The following is a 15,489-nucleotide window of genomic DNA, read 5'->3' on the forward strand; positions in this document are numbered from 1 at the left end:
GGTGTAAGCTGGCACTCCCCAAACCCACCGCAGCCCAAAACCCCCTGTGCGTTGCCATGCACCCAGAGAGCGAACCAGACCCAAAGAAAGCCCCCACCAGCTGCAAAGGTACTTGAAGTTTTATTGCGGACAGCAGGTAAATACAAGGAGCTGCCGGGCGGAAGGGCTCTGCCTCTGCGAGGGCTCCCAAGGGCCGGGACCAGGGCGAGCGCGGCAGTGAGAGGGCACAGGGGCTGCGACCCTGCGGGGATGGAGCGGCAGCAGGACGGGGACCGAGGGCTCCCCCAGCTCCGCAGCTCCCTGCCCAGGCAGCCCCATGCCTGGCCAAGCAGAGCCTTGGCCCAGCAGCTGCCAAAGGGGACTATTTGGGGTTACAAAAATGAACAAACAGAAGCCATCTACACGTATTTACAGTGTCCCACTCCCACTGCGGGCTTACTCCAAACACAAGTTGGGGCTTAGGGTGCTCCTGGCCCCCCAGAGCAGGTTGCAAAGGGCAAAGCCCGGGCCAGACAGGACAGTCCTCGGCGTAAGTGCCAGCACCAGGGGCTGCGCTCGCAGCCCCACTGTACAGCAGGATCTCCGAAGGGCCTGCTGGCCGACGGCTGGGAGGATGGTCCCAAGAGACAGGAGAGTCCCATGGGACACGCACATCCTCCCCCAGGACAGGCAGCTGCCAGCGTCCCGCTGGGACCTGGTGCCTGCAGCAGAAAGGCCGGCTTTGCACTGGTTCTGGGTCTCTTGCTGATCACCTTTAGCCAAAAACCTCATCAGGAGGACCACATCTGGGCCACCTCCTCCTCCCTGGGCAGGAGAGCTGGGTCTGCCCTCTCGGAGGAGGACCTCTTCCCAAGGGCAGGAAAATCAGGAGCAAGGTTACAGCAAAGACGAAGGGGGTGGGTCTGGCCTGGGGATCGATCTACAATCCACCATTAAAAAAGAGCTTGAAACAAAACCCGTCATTTACTCTTTGATTTGTACAAAATAACAATAATAACAATAAAAATAATAATAAAAGGTGCTGGTGGCCGCTGGCTCGCAGTGCCCCACTTTGGCGGGGGGTGGGGGTGTCTCAGTAGGCAAAGATGACGTGGTAGGTGACTTGGTGCCCATTGTCCCAGGCGTAGAGCAGGCGGTCCTTGGGATTATAGTCTATCTGCGTGGTGTAGGCGTACTCGTTCTCGAAGAGCAGCCGGGGGATGATCTGCGTGTTGGTGTGTGTGTCAAAGGCGTAGGAGATGTTGGCGTTCCTCTTGTTGTAGCTGTCGACCGCATACAGGACCCCGCAGATGACAAAGCAGTTCCCGTAGAAGTTCTTCCGCAGCCCTGTCTGCCACGTCGTCTCCTTCTGGGTGCTGAGGTCAGCCGCATTCAGCTTGCTCAGCACAATCACCTCCTGGTTGAAGCCCTCGTAGTTGATGGCCGGGTAGATGACCCACAGGCCGTTCTCATCCACAGCAAAGTCCACGTCTGAGTGGCCCCGCCACCGCCACGGCGTGGACTCCTCGTAGGCCACATCGTGCAGCATGGCCCAGGCAGCCACGTACCGCTGCTTCAGGTCGTATTTGATGATGTTGCGTGTGAAGGCCCGGTTGTAGTAGAAGGAGCCATTGTAGACAACGTGCCCCGTCCCGATCCAGCTGTATGGGAGCTTGTAGGAGTTGCTCCAGCGCCCTGCGGGGCAGAGACACCTTGCTGGCGAGACCTCCCTTTGCTTCAGGGTCGGTGGCCCCGCTGCCGCAGCCACCAGCACCCTCTGCCCCCAGCCCTGCCCACGCTCCCTCCCCAGCCACCAGCTGTAGCCTGGCATGGTGACCAGCAAGTCCAGAGCCACCATGGGCAGCCCGAGCTGCCCCATGCTCTGAGCCCCACATGCTGGGTACCAGCACCCAAGAGGGGATGGTCCCCAGGCAGAGCATCCCCCCGCAGTGCATCACCCCAGGGAATGGGGACACTACTTGGACCAGCCGAGCATTGGGGATGGCGCAAGCCCACCTTGCTTGAAGTTGTCGAGGTTCCTGAACTCCACCAGCGTGTTCCCGTAGTAGTAGTTGGTGACGTAGATCCGCTCCTCCCGGGCCAGCGGGTCCTTCATCCAGGCCCCCTCATTCCGCCCGTAGGTGTTCTGAGTGGTGGGCCCCGAGATGGTGGACAGCGTGTCCTTGCATCGCCCTGTGTGGGCAGAGGAAGGCTCGCGAGGCCCGAGGCAGGGTGGCCACGCTCTCCCTGCTCCTGCCAGGGGTCTGCAGGCATCACCCCCCCCCTCCAGCCCCTTGCCCACTGCCTCAGCCCGGGCTCAGCCCCACGAGACCCAGCAGCGCCAGCCGGATCGTGCAAAGATCTCCCCATGGCCTCAGCCATGCCCCTGCCCTGACCAAGACCTGTCCCAGGTCCGTCTCTGGGAAGGCCTCTTTCCGCCCTTCCCAGCCCCCTTAGACTGCAAGGTGCCACAGTAGGTTCCAGAGTTAACAAGCAAGTAAAACATGGCGCCCCAGGAAAGCATTGTCTGGTCACCAACTCCATGACACCTCCCACCCGTGACCAAATCCAGCTGTGGGACACACACGGGCACAAGCCAGCCCCAGCGCAAAGCTGGAGCAGCGCAGGACCTGCAGCACTCACCAATGATGTTCCTGATGTCCTCCTCCTCCAGAGCCTGCTTCGGGGTGGCGGGGATGGTGGGGCTGACCGGCGTCGCAGGGGTGCTCGCCTGTCCCCAAGCCCCCAGGCTGCTCTCCGGGGCCGAGCTCATCCCCATGTCCCTGGAGGTCCCAGCAATGGTGGCCATGGCAGGGCTGGGGATAGGGCTGGTGGCTGCGGGCATGCTGGCCGTGGCTGCTGCCATGCTGGCCGAGGCTACCGGGAGCTGCGGGGTCCCCTCCTCCACCAGCCCCCCTGGGGCAGTCGTGGTCTCTGGGGTGGGGGTCAGCCGGCTCACAGCGGTGGGGTCCGGCGTGGGCCCCGTGGACGTGGCAGGGGACAGGGGCACCGTGGCCGTTGCAGCGGTGTCGGCAGCTGGTGGGGTGGTGGGGTCACTGCTGGGGGCGGGCGGCCATCCCATCGGGGAGGGCTTCCTCACACCCTCACCCGCCCGGCCGCTGGGCCTCAGGAGCTGGTCCTCGATCAGCAGGTCCACCGTGTTGTCCCCGCTGAACAGCTCATCCGCTGCCAAACACAGGCACGGGTGTCAGCCCCACAGCGAGTGGGAGCAAGTCTCCTATGGCCCCTCTACCTCTCTGGCTCCTCCACCCACTTCTCCGGCTCTCTTGTACTAAATCCACCTGGTTTTCCTCTTAATTTCTGGCTGGAGAAGAGCTGTGTGAACTGCAGGGGCTGACGGTCCCCAGGTTAGGAGGCCAGCAAGACCCCACCACAGCCACGTCCACCACCTCAGGCCCAGCGGAGCGGGAGGTGACGAAGAGCAACCCGGTCCTGCCAGCTCCCAGAGATGGGGCAGGACGGAGACACAGCTGCGGCACCCGGCCGGATCCCACCCACCGAACCCGGGCTGCCACAGCAGGTGCCTCACCTGGGGCACGGGAACCACTCAGGCTCCCCGGTCGCCACGGGTGCCCTTTGCTCCTCCTCATCTCAAGAATCTCCTAAACCCACGCAGGGCTGTGGTGACCAACCTCACTGCGGGGCCGGCTGGGCACAGAACAGGCGCTTGCCTTGTTCACCTGAGCTGCCAGGCACTGCCGGGAACGGGGGGCTCAGACCCCCGCTCTCCCCACGGCCGGACCGGGAGCAGCACCCTGCTAAGCCGCAGCTCCAAGCCGCCTCCGCAGCCCGAGCACGGCTCAAGCCGGCCAATCTGCAGGACTAACACATGCAATCAACTTGCGTTTACGTGCTTGAACGGTGTTGACGCCGGGTGTTTTAAACCACAGGAGTGCCCCGTTTCCTTAGCTACCAGGGATTTTCCGTGGAATAACAACATTGCATTGCCCCCAGAGCAGGGCTCAAAGGCTGGATGCAGCCTTGCTGCTTCCAGCGGTGAGGTACCAACCATCCCACCTCCAAGCCCTTCTCTCTGTGGTGACCCCACATGCTTTGCCCACACTTTCCCAGGGGGGCAAGGCAGGACTCGGGTGCAGACACTGGCTTTGCTATGGGACACAGGCAGCCACCCCGCCGGAGACGGCTGCAAACCCAACTCACGCTGCTCCTCGATGTCGTTCTCTGACTCGGTGGACTGGGCTTTGTAGTAGGTGACCCCTCGAACGATGGTGGGCTTGGAAGGAGGCCGGCTCCTCACGTGCAGCTTCCTCTGCAAGAGTTGCTTCGGCTTCTCGTCCTCCAGAGAGAGGTGCAGCTCTGGGAGGGACTCGACGGAGTTGATCTGCTGGGAGATGGTTTCATCTTTCAGGAATCTTTCTTCGTATCTGCCCTGGAAGAGATGCGGGAGGCTGTTGCGGGATGGGCAAGCACAGACGCATTTTGGGGGACAGGGCAGGTCAGGCTGGCCAGCCGAGCGTTGGGCAGGATGCTCTGTCCTCCCTCCTTTCTCAGGGTCACCCTCCATCCCTTCTGCTGTGGGAAAGGCTCCAGGAGACAGCAGAAGTGGCAGAGCCAGGGGGACCCTGGGGCGGCGTTAGCAGGGAATAGAATCATGGAATTGTTAAGGTTGGAAAAGCCCTCTAAGATCATCAAGTCCAACCTCCAACCCAAGACCACCACGCCTGCCAAACACCCCTCACTGCAACCTCATGTCCACCCCCAGACTGGATGTGTGCCGAGCTTTGGTAGAGCAGAGAGGCTAAAGAACCTTTCCCAGGGGGGCTGGGAACCCCCCGGGGCAGGGACCGGGAACCCCGTGCCGAGGCAGCCACCAGCTGCTGCAGCTCATGCCTGAAGGATTTCATCTCGTGAAAGGAAATCGGAAAGACAGCTTGAAGGTTGAAGCGGTGCCCACTTGGCTGAGAAGACCAGCCCGAGGTTCCTTCGCAGCCCTGCTGCATTTAACGGCGAGAGAAGGGGAACGTTGGGAAATGAGGTCACTCGGGGTAATAAAAGCCCGGCGCTTCGCTCTCCTGCGCGGCCGGGCTGGCTCCCCTCCAGCGGGCAGCGGAGCCCCTGCTCCGGTTACGGCCGGGGAGCGGGGGCAGCGGGGCTGGGAGCGCTGCCGGACACCCTCTGCCACGGGGCATGGGCCCCCTGAGCAGCGCACGCTGGCACGTCGCGGTCGGTGCCATTTCCCCCGGTGTGTGCGTGGGAGCCCACCCTTCTCCCTGGCGGGGCTCGGGGAGCCCACCCCGGCATGGGACTCGCAACGTCTGCTCTCAGTGCCGAGGGTGGGGGCATGGGCAGGCTGTCCTCACCCCCAGGAGCCGAGCAGCCCTGTTTGGAGCTGGAAACGACACAGCGACCATCCTCCTCTCCCCAGGCACCTCCTTTGCCCCTGCAGAGGGGACCTGGGTGAAGGCAGGATGCTCCAGGAGCCACCCAGTACGGACCAGGGCAGCGTGTGGCCACCCAACACTGCACCACCAAAGCAGCAAGGGGATCAAGGCACACTGGGCGGGCCTTTTCCCAAAACACCCCCGTTACCCCTCTCTGGGGCAGCACAGGAACCACTGGGACCCCGATAGCCTGGGGCTGGGCGCTGGGGCCAGCAGGATGCCCAGCTCTCTGCCCAGAGCCCGCCGGGCGCAGGGGCTGGCTGGGGAGGGGTAATTGCCCGGGAGGGAGGGCAACAGACTGTCCCTCCGCCGAGCCCCCAAGCCCTGCTAACCAAAGGCTCCGAGTTTCCCAGCGCTTCCCAGCCGGCCCCGCAATGACATCACTCTTTCCGAGCAGCACGGCCGCTGCTGACCTCGAAAACCAACCACCCCCCGGGAAGGGGGGAGGCCCGGGGAGCAGCCTGCTCCTGTTCCCTCCTTTGTCCCGGCAGCAGCTGGGCTGTGCCAAGAGCAGCAACCTGGAGCCAGAGGCACGGAAACGGGGTTGGCCGAGCAGGGAAGAAAACCACCCCGGGCCAGTGCCCCCCTCCCAGAGACCCCCTCCAGGGTGGCTGGCGCAGCGGCAGGGATGGAGCCGTGCAACGTGCTGGGGCGGCCGTACCTCCACGTGCGTGTAGGCAGCCTCGGCGTCCCGCTGCAGCGAGCTCTCGATGTCGGCAAGGCTGTTGGTGATGAGGCTGGAGCAGTTCTCCCTGTCCCTGCGGCGGGGATCCGGCAGAGCCTCCTCCATGCTGGCTCCTGCCCGGTGGCCCTCCTGCGTGAAGTTCCTGGACATGCCCTAGCAAAGCAAGAGAGGAGACTTTACCCCATGTAAAGACAAGGGATGCTCCACAGCCTCCAAACCACAGCCCAGGAGGCAGCGAGCTCTGTGCTCCTACCCTGGGCTCACAGCTGGGCTCCTCTGTGGAGCTGGGCACTTCAGCTGCTAAGAAGGTGCCCCTGACCCCAGCGGGACCCAGAAACCCCACCCCTGGTGCGTCCACCCTAGATCCACTCTTTGCCACAGGGCCCTGTGCAGCGGGAGAGCGGCATTGACGTTCTTCAACACCCATCTTCAGCCATGCTTGCTGGCTCATAGAAGTAAGAGGAAAAGACAAGCTAAAACATCCTAAGTCCCAGCCTCGTGGCCTTTGCCTATGGCAGCCAAGTCTATCTCCCATTTATTAACCCGCTTTCCTAGCAGGGTCCCATCCTGGCTGCCTGCTGCCCGCCTAACCCCCGAAACAACTCCTTGAGGTCCACATCCCACTCGTCTGGTTTCTGTTCTCCCAGTCCTGCCCCGCTGCCCGGCCACGCAGCGCCTGCGCTCAGGGACTGCTCCTCCCCACCATCCCCTCCTCCCACTGAAGCGGAAGAATCTGGAGAGAGGAAGCGAGCCAGTGACCCTCAGAGAGCTGTCCTGGATCGGGAGGGAGCTGGGGCTGGCTGCAGCTCATCAGGCAGCCCAGGGCAGGCAAAGCCCTTCACTCTTCTCAGTCCCCCAGCCAAAGGCACACCTTGTCACCGAGGGGTTGTTGCAGTCTCTGCTCATCACTCCTTGGTCTTTTGCATCTTAAATGGCAACTGCTTTGTATAAGTGGCACGTCAGTCAAAGTATTTCTGCACAGAGACTGGGGGCGGTTTCCCCTTGATCCTTCATTTTCAATCTGTCCTGCCATTAATTTCTCCTAAAACCCACTCTGACCTCCATCTGTGACCTCAGACATCACCAGCTGATGCAACAGCTGCAAGCTACAGGCAAAGCAGAGAAGCTGCCTCGCTAGAGAAGGCGCCAGCTCTGAGGACCAAGTGTTTGGGGGTTCATTGCCTCGACCGACACCGTTTGTGTAAAATACCTTGTTACAATGGAAACAATTGGCAATGCCTTCCCATCTCCACAGAAATACCATCCCGAGCTCAGCTAATCCATGGGTATCAGAACTCCCAGTCTTACCCAGGAATTGCGAGTCACAGCTTTATTGCGCGGTTTTAAGGCTGGGTCCAATAATGCCGGGACTTTTCAGCAAGTATTTTGCTGCCGTAAGAAAAGGAACGGAGGATCTCCTGATGCCCTCCTTGGAGCAGCGCAGGAGCAGAAGCAGCCTGACACCCTCCCTCTTCCGGAAGGATGGCTGATTCCGACAGCCGGCTGCCCTTATCACTTGTTCCGTGTCACGGCTGGCTTATGACCTGCTTCGGGAGAAGATCTGCCTCGCCGTGAGCGGGGAGGCACCACCGCAGCCTGGCCTGGGATGCTGCTTGAGGCCGCTCAGCTGCTTTGCCGGGGAGCAGCTGCCAAAAGCACACCCGCCTGGGACGCCGACGCTTTGAAGCGGTGCCAGGCTCTTGTTCAGCGTCTCAGCTGTCCCTTGTATCAGATCCCGTGGCCGATGCAGGGTGTAATCCTCCTCCTCTCAACAGGAATTTCCATGCTAAGCCAGCAGGAAGCCTCTCGCACCTGCTGCCTGCACCAGCGGCACCGGGGAACCTCCATCGAACCTGGACCTCTCCTGTCCTTCTCCATCCCACCCGAGTGCCCACAAGCGGCTTCAGCTGCTCGTTACACAATCCCACAGCCCCGCTTCTGAGAAACTAAAGACCCAGACCTGTGAGTTCCACCCCTCTCCTACACCTTCACTGCTCCATCTCTGGCCAAACGACTTCAGCCAGACCGGACTACTTCTGCCCACCCGCCTCGCTGCGAGGGGCCGCCAGCAGAGCAGCCACGCTGCGGGGTCACCCTGACGTGCCCAGGCAGACAAGTGCCACCTGCACCGCTCGCGCCGAGCCCCTGCGCAGGAACCGGCTGGTAGGCACGGCCCCTGCAGAACCGAGGAAGAGCGCAGTGGTACCCGCACATGAAGGAATCCCTCGTGCCATTTGTCAGTGCCCAGACTCCCAGCACTCACCTTAGCCTCTGACTTTACCATCGGCAAGGTCTTTGAGGAACGTGCACTCCCCGCTCACTGACCTGATGGGCTGTGTCACTCTGGTCTGACCCGTCTAAAGGTGACAATGTCCAGCAGCACCATTCCCAGTCAACTATTTTCAGGGTGATACAGATTCACAGACCACAGATCTACAAACGATACCAAAAAAGCATCGTCCCCTCCATCATCCCTAACCCAGCCAACTGTGGATGTTACACAGCAACAGACTGTCGGTCCATCCTGGTGGGGCCCTTCGTGCCCACTGCAGCATCTGTCCCCTGCTCCCCACACGTGGGACCGGGCTCGGTCTGCCACCAGACCCAGGGCTGCCAGTGCGCAGGGGTGAAGCTCCCCAGCAGGGACACGCGGCACGGGGCTGGCAGCACAGCTCCCGCTTCCCTCGCTCCTCTCCCCTAACTAGCACTGACTCGGCAGCAAACCAGCTAACAACTGGAGAAACCACAGGAAGAGGGTGGGATTGCAAAGGAGAACATTGGTGTTTGGTTATTTTTAGACCTCAAAACCTCTCTTCTCCCTTTTGGGTCCATCGCTGTGCTTGGAAACCCGGAGCCCCCCAGGCAAGCGCGGTCCTCTCGGCTGTCTCCTCCCTGACCCCGGGACGGAGCACGCCGTGCCTTCCCGAAACACTTTGCAAGTGGAATTTTGGCTTTATAAATCATCGCCTCTCGGCTCCTGGCTGCAGACAAACGAGGCTGCTCCGGTCCGAAAAGAATGTGGAATTACTGCCCCAGATACAGACCACGGGAGAAAACTCCAGTATTTAATCTGGCAACCTGTCGCTACATAGCTGAGCGCAGCTTAACAAACTGCAAACCCTACGCTGTGCTAGCCAAAGAAATATTAAACTATATGGAAGCGAAAATGATTTCACTGGAAGTCTGCTTTAAAAAAATGGAAGGTACTTTATCTGTGTTTTTAGCAGTGCTGAGGGTTCAAGCTCTTTCTAAACACAGGCCAAGATGTAACTTGGTCCTTCAGGAATTTGACCTCCTTGGCTACCAGCAGTGCCGGCGAGCGTGTCCTGGCACCGGCCCCGAACCGCTCGTCCCCACACCACACAGCACAAAAGCACCTGGCTGAGAGCAACTATTGCACCAGCACAGACGTGAAACGGAGAAGAGGAAAAACTTAGCAGCAGGCCCTTTGGATCCCGAGGAGATGCTGGTCCTGATGAGGCCACAGCTGGGATCCCGCACCCGGTTTGGGCCACGAGGGATGGGGGAAGCAGACAGGGTTGTGATGCCCTGGGCACTGCCTGCGAGGAGCAGTGGAGATCTAGTTTGGAGAGTCTAGTCTGGTCTAGTTTAGTTTCAGCCAGTTAATTAACATTTCTTCCAAAAGGAACGAGGCTCTGAGTGCTCCAGAGGTACCAAATACTTCACCTGAGGCAAGTCCCGCTGAAGGCAACAACCTCAAAGGAGAGCAGGACTCATCTTACCTCCTCGAGCTTTTCCACCCGACCCACCAGCTTGGTTGTGACCAAGTGCAGCTTCAGAAGGTCCAAGCCGTAGAAGGCACTTTCCAGCATCTCGACGATGGAGGAGAGCTGCGAGGCAAAGTGAGCGCACCATCAATCGGAGGTGCTTGCTACAAAGCATGCCGCACGGTTTCTACAGCCGAAAAGCCAAGGGCAAGCGCAAGCATCCGAGTGCAAGAAGTTTATTAAAATGCCAGTTTTTCCTTGTGCAGCCCTGCTGCATTGCTGCTACAGTCAGGAGCACAGCAGGCAGAGCTTCAGGGGTTCAGGAGCACGTTTTGGGTGCTGGGGACGAGTAAGCAGAGCAAGGAGGAGCACTGCCCTCCTTGCCAGCTCTGGGCAAGCTCTCTCACACTCCCCAAGGCTCAGCCATCCCACCAGTGACGTGACTGGCAACAAAAGAGGCATCAAGGGAACAGCAGCTCACATAAAAGTGAGTTTGAGATCAGACTCTGACTTCATGCCATCCCATGCTTTTTTTCCCCCTGGAACAAGAAGAAACTTGTTAAAAAAATTTAAATACGTTCACAAACGCAAGAGTGAAGCAACTGAAATTCAGTGCCAGGCCGGTAAGAGTTCACTTCCCTGGTGAACAGCTTTATCCGAGGGATGCTGCCTTCTCCTCCACTTCAGAGACGCCCTGCGTTTAACCCGGCCCCTTCCAGCAGCGGGAAGGGCTGCGTCCCCGCATCCTGCCCATCGCCAGCCCCAGCTCACCGACCCTGGGGATCCGTACAGCAGCCCCCTCGTTCTGCACTTCGTACGGTTCCCGGTGCTCGCTCAGCGGAGGATGGAGCTGAGCGAGGCATGGGCCGGTGGGGATTGCTCCTGGGTCGTTCCCTGCCTCCGCTCCCTCCAGCCCCACATGTCCCCACGTGTCCCCAGACCTTGCAGCTGAGAAGCATTTTCAGTGCATGGGAATTACTACAAGGCGGTGACATTTCCTCCCAGCAGCTACAAACTAGTCAACAGAGCTCCACAAACACGGGAGAAGTACCGGCAACACTGCTGGCAGCACTCTGAGTTTCCACCACAGCCTCTGCACTCTCCCTGTGGAGCTGACAGCAAAGGAAAGATTTTTTGGGGCCAGATAAAATGGCAGCATTAAGAGACAAGGACTGTTTTATGGCCATGTATCCACGTTCCACTGAGAACTGGACAGAGAGCGCCGATACGACGCACACAACCTGCCAGGCATGCGCTTCCCCCCAGGCTGGAGCATTTCCACCAAAGCACAAAGGCTGCAGACGTCATTAACCGCCTTCCCAACCTCCCCGAGCACAGACTCCTCGCGCGGGCTCCGCACCCGTGACCCCAGAACGCCCGCAGTGCCTACGAGCAGAGGGGCAGCACGCTGCGATTAGATCCTGGTGGCAGCCAGCCCCTGCCCACACAAAGCCGACCCCCCCCAAACGACCACGCTGACGCACGCACCAAATCGCTCTGCTGCCTTCCCTTTGCCCGCTGCGGCTCTCGCTGGTCTGATGGCCCCTGCATTCCCACGGGACCTTATTCAAGGGACGGAGGGGACTGAAACGTTCAGCTGCGATGCCCAGCACAGCCATTTGACTGCATCAGGGTGCCCCAGGGGTACCCCCGCTCCCCGGGCTTATCTGCTCCCTTCCTCGCTGTTCCCTGGAGACGCATTCTCCAGCCCAGCCGTCATCAGGGAGGGCTCTCATTTTGGGGAACTTTCCACAGCTCTCCCACAGAGCACCCAGGGGTTCTTGAAGTGTGAGAAAGCCTGTCAAAGCGCAAGGTACGCAGAGCACAATTACGCACGTCCCGCTGCTGGACCAGGACAGAACGATGCTCATCAGACCAGCGAGGAAAGCAAAACCCCTGGGGTTGCTAGGAGCAAGGAGATGGCCTGGCCTGTCCCTCCAGGCCCCCCCACCAAAGAGTGTGGGAGCTGCTCCTCATGAGTCACGCAGGAACCAGAGCTGTGTCCTCTCCTGCCTCCCAGCTTCTCCTACCAGAGGCTGCTGTTCCCAGCTCACCCGACCCCAGCAGGGACTCTGCTCGGCGAGCGAGCAAGCCTGTTTTCACAGCTCCCAGGGTTTGACTTTCGCAGCAAAGAAAAACCCCGCGTGTGTGTATTTGGATAAACCTTGTGAAATCGTTTGGCCGCAGATCCTCGCGAAGTGAGCGGGGGAGCCCGGGCCAGTTCCTAGAGGACAAGCTTTCGCACCACAGCTGGCTGCGAGCAGCTCCCGGCGGGAAGAAGCCACGGAGCCAAGGCAGCTAGCCATGCCGCTCCGCTCCTGCCGCAGGCTGACCGGCTCCGGCGAGGACGGGGGAGAGGTGCAAGCTGCTGGCGGAGGGGCTCTGCCGGGTGAGAGACCTCAGAGGTGGCTCTGTCATCCCGGAGGGCATCCCCTCCCCTGGCCGCAGCGCCTCATCTGAGGCCGAGCGGGACATCCTGGCTTCTCCTGCAGGCAAGGGACCACCACGCATCTCCAGAGTGGGACTCCTCCTTCCCTGAAATGATGGATTATCTGCCTGTGCCTGTTTATCTTCCCTAGCTGCAGGGGAGCCTGGACAAGAAGCTGCTAACTGTCTGCAGTCGGACAAGATGAAACACATCCTTGAGCTCCAAATTAATTAGAACGAACCCACCGTGATGGCCCTGGCAGGAGGCTGCCCCACAGCTCCTCACACGATGCCCAACTGAGCTGGGACTAGCAGCACCGCCACATCCCATCACCACCCACACGAGTGCCACCAGCACGCAGCCTTCTACGCTGGGGACTCCCCGGGGCTGGACCAAGCCCTCTGGGGAGGATTTCTGCTGCCCTGCCCAGGTTACAAACTGGAAAACTCGGTAGGGTCTGATGCCAGCTCCTAGACCAGCAAAAGTAAGCATCCAAGAAAAGCCACCAGTACTTCGAACAAACACTGTCACATTTGGAGAAGAGGTACACGTTACTAGAGAGATAAAATGCTGAACAGCATAGAAGCATCAACATTTGAAACAAAACCCACCCTGCCATCAGCCAGCTGCGTAACACACCCTCACGCTGACGCATCAGCGGCTTTTGGCCCACAGAAGCCGAAACAGCTTTTTGCTTGGGAGCCCCTCTCTGTGATGGCAAGGAGACCTGGCAGCTGCCGAGCGGAGCAGCGCCATCCCCCCCAGGGACACTGAGCACTGAACAAATGGCAGGGAGCAGCCCAGGAGGGACTGGGCTTCCAGCGCAGGCAGCCACGGTGGACCCCAGGCAGCACAGGATGAGTCGAGTGAATCATCGACTGCAGCTGCTCGCATCAGTCCCTTAAGCTGAGCTTGATTTCCACATAAAATATGCAGATATGAAATCAACTAGGAGATGCTTCAGAGAAAAAAAAAAGTTCAGGAAAAAAGTTTTTTTAGAAAAAGTTCAGAAGGAAAAAGCTTCACAGAAGACCTCCCCCTCCCAAAAGAGCCCTGAATTCAAGCTGCTCCCCTACCTTCAGGTCGCTGCTCTCGGCCTCCCGCAGCTTCTTCAGCCTGAAGTCCCCCTCGCAAGGATTGAGCGCTGAGGGGGGGGCCACACACGCACACTTGCAGCTGGGTCCCGACGTGATGGTTTCCACCGTGTAGAAGTCCTCCGCTCTGAAAGCGCCTTCGTTAATCCTTTGGCAGGCGCCGCGGCCCAGGGGTCTGACCAGGCATTTGCACCGGCAGTCGGAGCCTTCGGACACCGCCTTCACCTTGTCGTAGTCACCTAGCAGCTGAGCACAGGTCACGGCGGTTAGCAACCTTCTCGTCCGCTCGCTCGCCCAGCGAGGGACGAGGACACCCTGGACCTTGAGGTTCAAACGCGGACACTTTGGACACCTTGAACCCCAAGAAAACCGGCCAGCTCTTCCAAAATCTGCTGAGCAAGAAGGTTTCTAGACAGCGCAGAGCTTTTTGGTCCCTACCTACAAGGGCAGTAAAAACTGGCTCCTTCCAACAGGGTATTTTTTATTCCACTTGGCACAAAACAGACCTCGCCGCTCCGAATTTTCATACAAACCGCAGCCTGCTGCCTTTTAATGCTCAGTGTCCAGTAGACCCAGTAAGTCACCTGCTACCCTGAGCAGGACTGCTGCACGCGGGCAGACAGGGTGAGGGTGGGCTGGAAGGGCAACCAAAAGCCCCACAACCCGACGGTGAAACCGTATTTCTGCTTCGCCCCATACAATGCCAGGAATTTCCTTTACGGCGATTTGCAGACGGCGCTTCCGAGAGCCCCAGCACAGAAATAGCTTTGGCGGTGCGTTCCCAACAGCCTCCCGTTAGCCGCTTCCGAGGGCAGATAACGACACGCCGTCTGACCGGCCAGACCGAACAGAAACCTCCACCGCATCCCGCTGGCGGGGAGACAGCCCGGAGCCACCCCCCTGCACACAAAGGGGCTCATCCGACCCCCCCTCCCGAGCAGCGACCCGTTTTCCGAGCCCCCCCACCGCGGGGAAACAGGAGGATGGGGGGCTGTGAGCTGCTCCCCGGGGGGGGGGGCGGTTCAGCGAGCTCCCTGCACCCCGGCAGATGGAACACCCCGCAGCTGCACCCCCCGGGCACGGACACCCAGCATCCCCCCGCGACCCCAGCCCCCCCGGGCACGGACACCCAGCATCCCCCGCTGACCCCAGCCCCCCCGGGCACGGACACCCAGCATCCCCCGCTGACCCCAGCCCCCACGGAATGGCCACCCAGCATCCCCCCGCGACCCCAGCCCCCCCAGGCACTGACACCCAGCATCCCCCCGCGACCCCAGCCCCCCCGGGCACGGACACCAGCCCCCCCCCGCGGGCACCCAGCCCCGCCGAGCTGCCCCCCGTCCCCCCCCGGGCTACCTGGGAGAGGATGTTCTCCTGGTTGTCCGCCTCGTCCTGCAGCGGCTCTGCGGAGGGCCCGGCGGTGGCGGCGGGGGCGGGGGTGTGGGGGGGCCCTGCCCGGCAGCCGGCTCCCAGCGCGGCCAGGCAGAGCAGCAGCGGCAGCGGCCGAGCCATGGGCGGGCGGCGGAGGGGTCCGGGGCCGGGGCCGGCGCGGAGCCGCCGCTGCTCGCTCAGGTGCGGCGCGGCGGGGGCGGGCGGGGGCGGGCGGGGCGGGGCCGGGCCGGGCTCCCTCCCGCTCCCCTCCCTCCGGTCCTCCCTCCGCGGCGGGCCGGGCCGCCGGGCGGGGCCGAGCGGGCGGCGGGGCGGGGACCGGGGGCCGCCCCGGGCGGTGCTTCCCACCTGCGGCGGGGGGGGGGCGGGGATCCCCGCATCCCGCATCCCGCCCCCGGGCCGGCGGCGGTGCGTGGCGCCGGAGCTCCGGCTGCCTCCGTGGGAAGGGGCGAGCTCCGTCACGGGGGAGGGCTGGGGCCGGGGGGACTCGCGCATCGTCTGCCTGAAGCAGGCTGCGGTGGGCTCCTGCCCATGGGGCTTCTGGGGGGTGCACCCCACCCGGCAGCACCCCACCCGAGAGGTGGGCTGCATCCAGAGCAGCGTGGCCAGCAGGGCGAGGGAGGGGATTCTGCCCCTTTACTCTGCTCTCATGAGACCCCACCTGGAGTCCTGCGTCCAGCTCTGGAGCCCCCAACATAGGAAGGGCATGGATGTGTTGGAGAGCGTCCAGAGGAGGCCACAAAGATGATCTGAGGGCTGGAGC

At 61.4% G+C, this 15,489-nt stretch overlaps 1 protein-coding gene across 2 annotated transcripts; it reads right to left on the reverse strand.

Annotated features, from left to right (window-relative positions):
* Positions 1-104: 104 nt before the first annotated feature.
* On the reverse strand, positions 105-14,849 carry OLFML2B (olfactomedin like 2B). Of its 2 annotated transcripts, XM_075422357.1 has the most exons (8): positions 14,694-14,849; positions 13,320-13,583; positions 9,831-9,938; positions 6,064-6,240; positions 4,162-4,390; positions 2,623-3,165; positions 1,996-2,172; positions 105-1,674 (listed from the first exon to the last, which is right to left on the reverse strand). In XM_075422357.1, the coding sequence occupies exons 1-8, from the start codon at positions 14,847-14,849 to the stop codon at positions 1,073-1,075; spliced, it is 2,256 nt and encodes a 751-aa protein (XP_075278472.1). In that variant the 3' UTR covers positions 105-1,072. The 2 variants fall into 2 exon arrangements, with proteins under 2 accessions (XP_075278472.1, XP_075278473.1); XM_075422358.1 differs by lacking the exon at positions 2,623-3,165.
* Between the last annotated feature and the right edge of the window lie 640 nt (positions 14,850-15,489).

Source organism: Opisthocomus hoazin, chromosome 6 (genome assembly GCF_030867145.1).
Source record: "Opisthocomus hoazin isolate bOpiHoa1 chromosome 6, bOpiHoa1.hap1, whole genome shotgun sequence".
Taxonomy (NCBI): domain Eukaryota; kingdom Metazoa; phylum Chordata; class Aves; order Opisthocomiformes; family Opisthocomidae; genus Opisthocomus; species Opisthocomus hoazin.